General features: G+C 35.2%; 1 protein-coding gene across 3 annotated transcripts in view; it reads right to left on the reverse strand.

Moving 5' to 3' along the window:
• Window positions 1-10,246, reverse strand: part of TSPAN8 (tetraspanin 8) — a 33,883-nt gene extending 23,637 nt beyond the window's left edge. Inside the window, exons 1-2 of one of the 3 annotated variants that reach the window (XM_071218952.1) lie at window positions 10,140-10,246; window positions 9,886-10,057 (exon numbers count right to left, since the gene is read on the reverse strand). In XM_071218952.1, coding sequence (XP_071075053.1) covers window positions 9,886-9,945 — 60 coding nt within the window. In that variant the 5' untranslated portion in view covers window positions 9,946-10,057; window positions 10,140-10,246. Of the gene's footprint in view, window positions 1-9,885 lie in introns of all 3 variants that reach the window. The other 2 variants (XM_071218953.1, XM_023588467.3) reach the window with 2 other exon arrangements.
• Between the last annotated feature and the right edge of the window lie 1,377 nt (window positions 10,247-11,623).

Below are 11,623 nucleotides of genomic sequence, written 5' to 3' on the forward strand. Positions count from 1 at the left end.
CATGTTGATCTTGTACCCTGCCACTTTGCTGAACTCATTTATTAGCTCAAGCAGCTTTTTCATAGACATTTCAGAATTTTCTAAATATAGGATCATGTAATCTGCAAGTAATGAAGCTTTACATCTTCTTTTCCTATTTGGATACCTTTTATTTATTTTTCCTTGTCTTATTGCTCTAGCTAGAACTTCTAGCACAATCTTGAATAACAGTAGCAAGAGTAGGCATCCTTGTCTTGATTCTGATCTTAGAGGAAAAGCTTTCACCTTTTCCCATTGAGTATGATGTTGGCTGTGGGTTTGTCATATATGCCCTTTATCATATTGAGGACTTTTCCTTCTATTCTCCTCTTTCAGAGTGTTTTTATCTAGAAAGAATACTGGATTTTGTAGAATGCCTTTTCTGCATCAATCGAGATGATTGTGTGGGTTTTTTCCCTTCAGTTTCTTAATGTGGTGTGTACAGCATTAATTGATTTTCTTATGTTGAACCACCCTTGCATACCAGGAATAAATCCCACTTGATTATGGTATATAATTATTTTATATGCTGCTGGATTCTATTTACAAGTATTTTGTTTAGAATTTTTGCATCTATGTTCATTAGAGAGAGTGGTTTGTAATTTTCTTTTCTTGTAGTTTCTTTACCTGGCTTTTATATTATGGTAATGCTAGCTTCATAAAATGTGTTGGGTAATTTTGCCTCCTCTTAAAGTTTTTGAAAGAGTTTAAATATGATTGGTGTTAATTCATCTCAAAATTCTTGGTAGAATTCACTTGTGAATCCATCTGGTCCTGGAGTTTTCTTTGTTGGGAGATTTGATGACTGATTTAATCTCTTTAAATGTGATTGGTTTGTCAAATTCTTATATTTTTTGTAGAGTCAATGTAGGTCATTTATGCATTTCTAGGAAGTTCTCCATTTTATCTAGGTTGTGTAGTTTGCATACAGTTTCTCATAGTACCTTCTTATGATCCCTTTTATTTCTGTGGGGTCAGTCACAACTTTCCCCCTTTCATCTCTGATTTTATTTATTTTTCTTTGTTAGATTAGCTAAGGGGTTGTCAATTTTATTGATCTTCTCAAAGAACCATCTTTGGGTTTTGTTAATTCTCTCTGTGGGTTTTTTAATTCTCAATTTCAAATTTCATTTATTCTTTCTCTAATCTTCCTTATTTCTTTGCTTTTGCTTCCTTAGGGATTATTTTGCTGACCTTTTTCTAGTTCTTCCAGGTGTTCCATTAGCGCTTTGATTTTAGCTCTTTCTTCTATTCCAATGTAGGCATTTAAAGCTATAAATTTCCCTCTCATCGCTGCCTTAGCTGCATCCCATAATTTTTATATGTTTTGTTCTCACTTCATTTGTCTCAAGATATTTACTGATTTCCCTTGAATTTCTTCTTTAACCCACAGATTATTTAAGAACGTATTGTTTAATTTCCATGTATTTGTGAATTCTCCAGTTCTCTGCTTGTTATTGATTCCCAGCTTCATTCCATTATGATCAGAAAATCTGTTTTGTATAATTGAAATCTTTTTTAATTTATTGAGTTTGGTTTGTGATCCAACATGTGGTCTATCCTGGAGAATGATCCATGCACACTTGAACAGAATATTTATCCTTCTATTTTAGGATGTAATGTTCTGTATATGTCTGTTAAGTACAGATCACTGATCACATTATTCAAGTTCTCTCTTTTCTTATTTATATTCTGTCTAGATGTTTTCTCTCTTGATGAGTGTGGTGTATTGAAGTCTCTAACTATTATTGTAGAGGTGTCTATTTCTTCCTTCCTTTGCCAGAGTTTGCCTCATGAATTTTGGGGCACCCTGGTTAAGTGCATAGATATTTATGACTGCTATTTCATTCTGTTAGATTGTCCCTTTTATTAATATATAAAGGCCCTCTGTATCTGTTATAATTTTTTTGCATGTAAAGTCTGATTTGTCTGATATTAGTTAACCTACCCTGCTCTTTTTTGGTTACTGTTTTTGTGGCTATCTTTTTCTAACCTTTCACTTTCAGCCAGTTTTTATCTCTGGGTCTAATGTGAGTCTCTTTTAGGCAGCATATGGATGGCTCTATGCTATTTTTATCCATTCTGTTAACCTATATATTTTGATTGGGGAGTATAATCCATTCACATTCAATAATATTTTGTAAATGCATATTTTCTTTCACAATTTTATTCTTTGGTTTTCAGATATCATTTTATTTTTGTCTGTCTTTTTACACTTTTGGTTATCCTTCCCACTGTTCTTGCCTTCTACATTCTCCTCCAAACCTCATTCTCCTGTTTTTTTCTTTTAGGGTGAGAGGGTCCCTTTAATATTTCCTGCAAAGGCAGATTCTTTATGATCTCTCTAAGTTTCTGTTTATTTGTTAATATTTTTAGGCTCACTTTCCTATTTGAAGGACAATTTTGCCAGATAAAGAATTCTTGGCTGGCAATTTTTATCTTTCAGTATCCTAATTATATCATACCACTGTCTTCTAACCTCCACACTTTCTGCTGAGAAATCTGCACTAAATCTTACTAGACATCCTTGTATGTGATAGTTTGTTTTTCTCTTGCTACTCTCAGAATTTTCTCTTTATCTTTGACATTAACATTCTGAGCAGTATGAGTCTTGAAGTAGGTATGTTTGTATTTATTCTAATTGGAGTATGCCACACTTCTTGGACATTGTAGCAGTTTGATATTATTGATGAATTCCAAAAAGAAATATTGGATTATGTTTGTAAACTGATCTTTTCCTCTGGGCATATTAGATTTTATTGGATTCATAGGTTTACTTGATTAAGTAATTACGTAAACCTCTTGTGCCAGTAGGGCTGTGAGTCCCCACCCACGAAAGGGTAGGGATTTTGGTGGGTGGGGACTCACTGATAAAAGCCATGGCAAAGGACAGAGTTGAGGGTTCTTAATGTTGGAGTTTTGATGTCGGAGTTTGATGCTGAAGCGGGAGCCCTGGGAAATGAGGAACCCTGAACCCAGAGAGAAGCAAGACCCTGGAAGGGAGGAACCCAGGATGCCTGAACTCTTGCAGACATTGGCAGGAATCTTGCTCCAACACCTGAAAATAGACTTTAGTGGGGGAAGTAACTTATACTTTATGGCCTGGTATCTGTAACCTCCTACCCCAAATAAATACCCTTTATGAAAACCAACCAATTTCTGGTATTTTCCATCAGCACCCCTTTGCCTGACTAATACAGACATGTAAGTTCATTTCTTTCATTAGAGTTGATGCAGTTCTGACTTACTAAAATAATCTCTTACCTTTCACTTAATACCTAGTTTTCTGATACTCTAAACCAGTAAAGTGGATTGAAAACTTCTAATCTTAGCAGTCTATCATGTTTTTTCTATCTTCAGCCCCAAGTGAATGTTTTTTATATCAATGAATATTCTATACACAATGCATGTGTCTCTGTAGTTCTACTCATCTGCAGCTTCTAAATCTATTAAGTAAACCAAGCACCCAGTACAACTGCCATACCTTAGCACTGAGTAATTCTAAATTTGGCGAAGAAAAATAAACTACATTTTTCTCAACACAAATAGGGCCTGAGTAAGCAATGCTTCAAGTTATCTATCCTTCACAAAAACATAAAATGCCTAAAATTCACATAACTTCAATATATTTAAAAAAGAAATGCGTGTCCAACATTTAATTAGCATCCTGAAGTTTCTGAATCATAAAGCAATGTTAATACAGGAATATTTTTTATGGCTTTGTTTCAAAAGCACAATTTCTGTATAAGTAACACCTGCAGACCTGTACATACATTTATAGGGCCTGGGGTAAGAATCAAAGTAACAGTCTGCAGACGATGCATCCATATATTGAGAAACTATAAGTGAAGAAACACACATAAAAATATGGTCTCCTCTCCTATCTTGGCAAATATTCATCAAAAGGGGGTGGCTTGAGAAGAGCCATCCTCACACCCACATCCTTCACCCCTGGATCCACACTGGTCCCTAGGGCCTTAACAGGAATGAGTACGGATACTGTAAGCTGCTAACTGAGCTATGTTTACAACCTGCTCCCATTCCTGGCAAACAGCTCCCCCTTGACCACACCTGGAGAATAGCCCTATGTAAACCCTGGAAGAAGGTTTGGGCCATTTGGGCAGGGAAATTTGGGGTCCCAGGTACCCAAAGTGTGGTCAAGAAAGGGACTAGTCTCAAGTAGGTAGATTCTTTGTCCCATGAGATTGGGATATAGGACAGAGGAGAGGTCATATTAGGAATCACATTTTGTTTGATTTATAAATTTCATTATGTGCAAAATACGATCACATCAGATGATATTAATACTTTTAAATTAAAAAGCAGTACAGGGAAGCAGATGTAGATCAAGTGATTGAGCACCTGCTTCCCATGTACAAGATCCCGGGTTCAAACCCCAGTAGCTGGGCTTTCTATAAAGTATTTCACTATTGATCCTGCTGGGTAAAATGATCATCCTTGTTTTACAAATGCAGATGCTGGGGCACAGAAAAGTCAAGGAGCATGTTCCAGGTCACAAAGCAATGAAGGATGGATCCAGGATTTGAACATAAGTCTATGTACTTACAAAATCCATTGTTTTCTATGTCTCTAATTTATGATAAAGGAATTTCTGCCTTATCACAATTCTTGCTATCTTGTTTTCTCCTACATTTTGAAATTCAACATTGACATTTATTCAACACTATGCAGCGTTTTTACACTTCTCTGTCTCATGAAAGTGACTACACAACGTTGGCTGAAATTTCCTTTTCTTGTAAATTTGTTTAGCATTTATACCAAGTTCTTTATATACATATGTGTGTGTGTGTATATATATATATATATATATCCCTGTATGATGATATATATAACTCATTTAATCCTTACAATCCCATGAGGTAGGCACTAATGTTATCCTCATTTTTAAAGATGAGGAACACTGAAACACAGACAGGTTAACTAATTTCTCCCAGGTCACACAGCTAGTGATGAAGGACTTAAGTTTCAAAAGTAGAGCCTGAACTCTCAACTACCAGACTCAAATGCCATTTCTTATTGGTATAGTTCCACATTGATTGCACAGTGAAAGACAACCACTATATTTTTATAATTCACACATTTCAGCCACAGTCAAGTGTTTACTTTGGGGGATTTCACCAAAGGACAGAATAAAATAAAATAAAATTGTGTCCTATTTTTGCAGCAATGGCAAAGAAGATGTTTTATCAATTCTAAGGGACAAAAATGGGGGGATATAAGGGGATATGGAATTTTTCCTTTTGGAATAATGAAAATGTTCTAAAATTGATAGAGGTGATGACAGTACAACTCTGTGATGAAAATGAGAGCAACTGAATGTACACTTTGAATGGGTGTACAAAGCATGGGACTATATAACACAGGGATCCAGTGGTGGAAGATGGATTATGGTTAAGACAGCAAATAAGAGAACATTCTGTCATGAACTAAAACAAATAAGCGATACTAATACAAAGTATTAGTAATTGGGTAGGTTGGGGGAAAAACACACCAAATGTAAGATATGGGCTTATTATATAGTATATAATATTACTATAGTTATCAGTAATATTTTGAAGATGCTTATTCATAGTTTGTAACAAATGTTTCACAACAATGCAAGGTGTTGGTGGTGGGTGATATGGAGCCTTGTATGATGATAGGCATGTTTGTTTTGTGCGTTCCCAACTTTTACTATATACTTTTTTTTATGAGTATGCACGTGTGAATGGTGTACTTCAATAAAGTGTTATTTAAATATATATATAATTTCATCCTATTTTATATACCTCTATCTCATAATTATATCTGCTTTGCTTCCAGTTTTCAATTGCTCTCAGCCCATCCATTTCAGAGGCTCAGGCACTAAATAAAATAATGTGATGAAATCAAAATGCTGGTTCCTGGACTCTCTCCAAGTTCTGACTTCCTTCTCTTTTCAAACTTCATGCATTGGCTTTCTTCAGTTGCTCATACACTTGGCTTCACCACTTGGCTCCTTCTTCTCACATTGCCCCATTTGGGATTACTTCACTACTTTCCCTCATGGGGAAGGGGCCTCCCCATAGCTCACTGTCTCTGCTAATTGTTCCACACATCCCCGACCCAAGGCCCCTTGCTCTATTCCTATCCAGACCCCTAAGACATCCCTAGCAGCTCTTCAGTATTCCCAAGTCTGACTCTATGAGAGGAGCATAAGAAAATCTGGGCATATCATCTGATTTTGACACAAAACTTGGGGAAATTGGTTTTTCACTTATAATTTATTATCTATAGCACTTTCGAGTCACTCTAACTTGAATCAAACTTTAGCATGAATAATTAGGAATGATTTTCACTTTTTCATGTTTTTCTTCAATTAGAAATTCTAGCAAATGGAAATCACTACACGTTTATGTGGCATATCTCAAGTTCTTCCCCAAAAGGCATTGATCTGTTTAGTTTCAATGACCATATGCATATCTTAGAGATATTTAAACATCTGGCCCTACTTTGCAGAGGCTTAGTTGCACCAGAAAGAATGTTTTTGAAAATACTAGGCTATGGACATCTAGAAGAAAACCACATCAGTGGGACCATGAAAATTTTTGCTTAAGTAAACATTAGGAATGTGACAAATTGCTCATTTCCAATGAAGGATCGTAAAATGGCAACTGAGAGCTCTGGGTAGTGATGTATTAGGGAGAGCAGAAATAGAAACATTCCCTAACCTCAGAGACGCCTCCTGTAGCTTAGATTATGAATTAAAATATTTATGGCACCATTTGATGAGAAGTTTTCACTGGTCTGACAACCATTGCTCTCACTCAAGGACTCTACTTCAAGATCTCTCAAATGGACCCTGTAGGACCTAACACATGCTGACGGGAAGAGCAAGGCTTTTTACCTGGAGGGCAATTAGACATAGTTAACTGAAATCTACAGTATCAGGAAGACTTTGCCCTCTTGAACAGAAAAGAAGTGATAACAAGAAACATAAAATTATCAGATGTCCCCAGGGAAAGCAGTTATGTTGTCCGGGTACAGTAAAGTACGGATCTCTACAGCTCATCTTAAACCCTGATTTTAAATATGCAATCCTGAACCTATAATAAACCACTTCACTAGAAGACCTACATCACTTGAGTTTAAAATTCAGATCTATAACAAATTCCTAATTAGCTACTTAATGCAACAATAAACTCTAATGTATTCATAGCCTGTGCTTTTGCATGCTGTTTTTAAACAACAGAGATATATTTTTAACTGTTTAACAATTTGGAAAACATTGTTAAAATAAGGAGACATACATCTATTAGCTTGTCTATATTTTAGTTTGTTTTAATGGACCATATAAGTATTCTGCATTATAAGAAGAATACAGGCTACAGTTCTTTAAGAACAAATATCAGACTTCCTGGAGAACTAGATAATTTCAGGAAATAGACAAATGATCCTGGTATGTTCTGTCATAACAGATAGTGCAGAACCTAGCAAAATTATTAGAATCATGTCAAAATAGAGGCTGCCACTGACCAAAGATGAATAAATTGCTCATCAAAATAAGGATAAGAACCATAATGGAGTTTAAATCCACAAGTTCATAAGGATACTAAAGAAATACTAGTTTATCACAACTGAAAGATACTAGAAAATTAATGGTCATTTTGAAATCTGGTAAGAGTAAGAAAGAAGCATTTATGTTGCCTTTTTTAAAATAAAAACTTTGTACACTGGTAATCAAATGGTAGATGAAAATTTCATTGAAAGTATTCCAATTAATAAATAAAGAAAAATTGACAGAATGAGAATATCAACAATTTGCAACTCTTACACAACTAATAGATATGAGCATCAATGGATAATATGACAAAAATAAACACAACCAGATATTATATGCCCCCTGATGAAAAACCACTTATAGCCTTGCCCCCTCCAAAAATTTTTTTAACCTGAATCTTATTAAACTTCCAGATGCAACTAGGACAGAGAAACATGTTAAAGTATACCATGATCATACAAATAGCAAAATCCAGACCATGGGAAATATGACAGGCAAACAACACACAACATAAAATTGTACATAATATTGCAAGGGGAAAAAGAAGGGTGGAGATGGAGGGAGAACTTAATTAAAATAGATCTAAAAGTATATCAACCTATCTCAATGTGTGGACCTTATTAGGATCTTAATTAAAACTGGAATATTTGTGAGGTAATTAGAAATTTGAATCCTGGATGGATATTTGATAAATGATTAAGAAATTCTTATTAAACTGTCATAATGTTTGTGATGAGATTTTTAAAGAATTATTTTCTTTTGGAGATATGCATTAAAATTTCCAGAAGAAATTATACATGTGGAATTTGCTTCAAAATAATATGGGATAGGGAAAGTGGATGAGATTATAGACAAAGGAAGTTTGGCCCTGGCTTCATAGCTGTTGGAGCTTACTGACAGGGCTAATTATTCTTCTTTTGTAATTGTTCAAAGTTCTCCAAAATAAAAATCTAAAAACAAAAGAAAACCAAGGGACATAGGCATATCTTTGTTTATATTCTACTCCAATGTTTAAGCAATTTTAAATATTTCAAGGAAAGAAATTTATAAGGACTAACTTTTAAAACCTGGCATATGTGCAAGAGCTTCACTTAAAATTTGCAGCAGCCTTTTTCCAGGGAAAAGAGAAAGTACGAAGGACAGACCTTCTTTATTTAATTTTATTGATTTATATACTTAGCTTCCTCATTTAATTTACCTATATATCATCTGTACTCATTAGGACTACTGACCATAGACTGGAAAGTCGTTCTATACAGTAAGACTGTATTCAGGTATTAAGTTTAACTAGGTTCATCGTTATTTTAACAGGACAGAAAATCTATCAACATGTAAAGACCAACAGATATAGAGCTGCTTGTTTACCAAGAGGAAAAACAGGTATGGAAACAAAATCAAAATTATTTCCTGCTTATATGGCATAAGCCTATTTGGAATCCATAAACAAAGTGCTTTTTTCATTTAGTTGTTTTGGACTATTTCCACTGATTTACTTTTGAACAATATTTAATTGTAACATATATACTAAAAATGGTAACATCAATTTCACAATGTCCCAACCTGTCCTTTTTACATCTTGTTTGCCAATTTTCCAATGTATGATGGTTCTTACCCATTTATTTGATATGGTTTTGCCAGTGGATTTTCAAGAAAAATATAGCAACTTGCTAAAAGGGAAACCCTGTTGATTAGTGGGTTGGGGATGATGCATCAAAATATGACTTCAAGATATGACTTTAAAATGCCAAAACAGACCCACTGTCTTAGTTTAGCAAGCTTTTAATTTTTTTATAATGAAAAACTTTTATCATTTTTTTTCCCTCTCAAGCTTTTTATGACCCGTTGTTTCTTTTTGGAGACTCTGAAAATGATCCTTTTGTCATGTATTTATCATCCTATACCCCACCGTCCACCTGTTTCAAACCCAGATATATAGGGTGGGAATCAGGGGCTGGTCTCAGGGATGGGCTCAGATCTTGTTTTTCCCACAAGGTGCTTAAGCTTGGGAAAACCTGCAAGATATACAACTGAAAATAATTGTCCTTTAATTAAGGAGTATTTTTCCTCTGTGATTGTTTTGCAAAAATATCAACACATTTATGAAATGTTTACCCTTACAGATCCTGGAGCATACTTTTGTGAGTCCTTGGCTTGTTTTCAATTACTGAAACAACCAACGAAAGACCAAACAAACCCAAACAAGTAAATGGAAAATACATTTTTCGTCTCCTCCTATTTCTCTAGATCAGAATCTGTTCTCATTTATGGTATTTATATCAAGATCCCCTTTCTTGCATAAAATTGGTAATTACAAGAAAAACACTTACCCAGAACAAGAAGTTGAAGATAAACATAGAATATTTTAAGCATCCACTCACACCTGCCATTTCTGAAAAGAATCAGGATTCCAGATGCCGTGAATGGAACTATTTGATATAGGATTGTCCGGCAATATGCTCTGGAGTAATTTGCCTGCAGAGATTTCTGTGTCCACGGCTTCTGAGCAGAAAAAGAAAGCAAAGAGGTAGAGAGAGAGAGAGAGAGAAATTCAGTTATTAAAGTAGTTAAAATATTAACCCACACATTTAAATATCACAAGGGCTATCTCTGGGCGGGTATGTTCTTTTGCTTGTCATGGCTCCTGGGGCTTGGGGCCAAAAGATTTATGGACCTTTCTCAAAAACTGCCTCCTTTAAAGTAAACAGATATCAAGTGAAGGGAGTGGCTTTGGATCAAGGAAGAGAATGGCACAATGATACTAGGTTATTGGGTTTCAGAAACGACAGCCTGACTTCCCTGCCTTCTATTTCAACTGTAAAGAAGTAAGGTTGTTTTGCTCTGATGTACAGAGTCATTATGCCTCAACTCATTTTTGTACCACGTTTTCTAAAGAATACAAAATGTCCTCCAAATGCAACAATATGCATTTAGAAATCTGAAAAGTCTGACGGCTTAGACACAGCAACAATTTATCCTTAATCCAGGAATGGTGAAACAACCACTACCTGTACCTGCCTTCAAACCTTCTAAATTTATTTCCAAACTATTCCATGGGGCTACCTTAACTGTCCCACGGTGGAGGAAGGTGGAGGACAAGGCGGCAGCACCTGTCTCAAACAGACCATTCAGATTTTATCTTCACATGTTTACAATGTTTAAAAAAAAAAAATCTCAGGAGTCACTCTCTGACTGCCCCTATTGTTTTCGTTTCATAATGTATAGCCATTCTGATAGTTCAGTTTGTTTTTAAGGCAGGAACTTCCCGTCCTCTGGAAAATTATGTCTAACAACTGCTCCTCGCCACCAACTCGGACATTTTCTGGATTCCTGGTCCTCTTCTACCAAAAATTCAAGATGGGGAGGTAGTTCAGAGGGCAGTGACCATAGATCGTACAATTTGTTTCTACAGCTAATAGAAGGCAGCTGGCTCAGAGAAGGGTAAAATTCTCTGACCTAATCAGGGAGGTGTGGCCTGTTTTGTGAAAATGACCTCGGTCATGTTAGTTTCTACCTCCTACCTCTTCAGGGGAGCTTCCCCCTCCTCCTAAATAAAAGAACTCCATATTTCAAAAGATTGTTGGGGAATTATTTCTTTAAAATCTTTGTGAAGTACTGTACAGTAAGTACAGACTTCTTCCCAAATGTTTTGTTAAATGAAAACACTATCTAATTTTCACTTACATACAAAGATGTTTTTGAGACAATCCCACACCCTGGCTATAAACACAATGTATTTATTTTTAATGCATTCACAGCAATAATACTTAGTATTAAAGGCCAAATTTAGGACTAGTTCAAAAAACAGTGGCTTAATATTTAAATCATCCCTGAAATTGTTAGTGTTCTGGGCTGTTTCCTCCTAGAAAATGGAAAAAATTGCACAACTTGTACTTAGAGATCAGTGTACATAAGCTAGTTTATGCTTGTAGAAGAAAGAATTTTTGATTGAATGAAAACAAAATGAGTTTACAGTCCCAGAAATGAGTATTTATCATTTGAATAAACAATATTGACAGATTTCACAGAAATGCTGTGAAATTACTCCTGGATCTGAAATTTTGTTGA

Source organism: Dasypus novemcinctus, chromosome 12 (genome assembly GCF_030445035.2).
Source record: "Dasypus novemcinctus isolate mDasNov1 chromosome 12, mDasNov1.1.hap2, whole genome shotgun sequence".
In the NCBI taxonomy this organism is placed as follows: domain Eukaryota; kingdom Metazoa; phylum Chordata; class Mammalia; order Cingulata; family Dasypodidae; genus Dasypus; species Dasypus novemcinctus.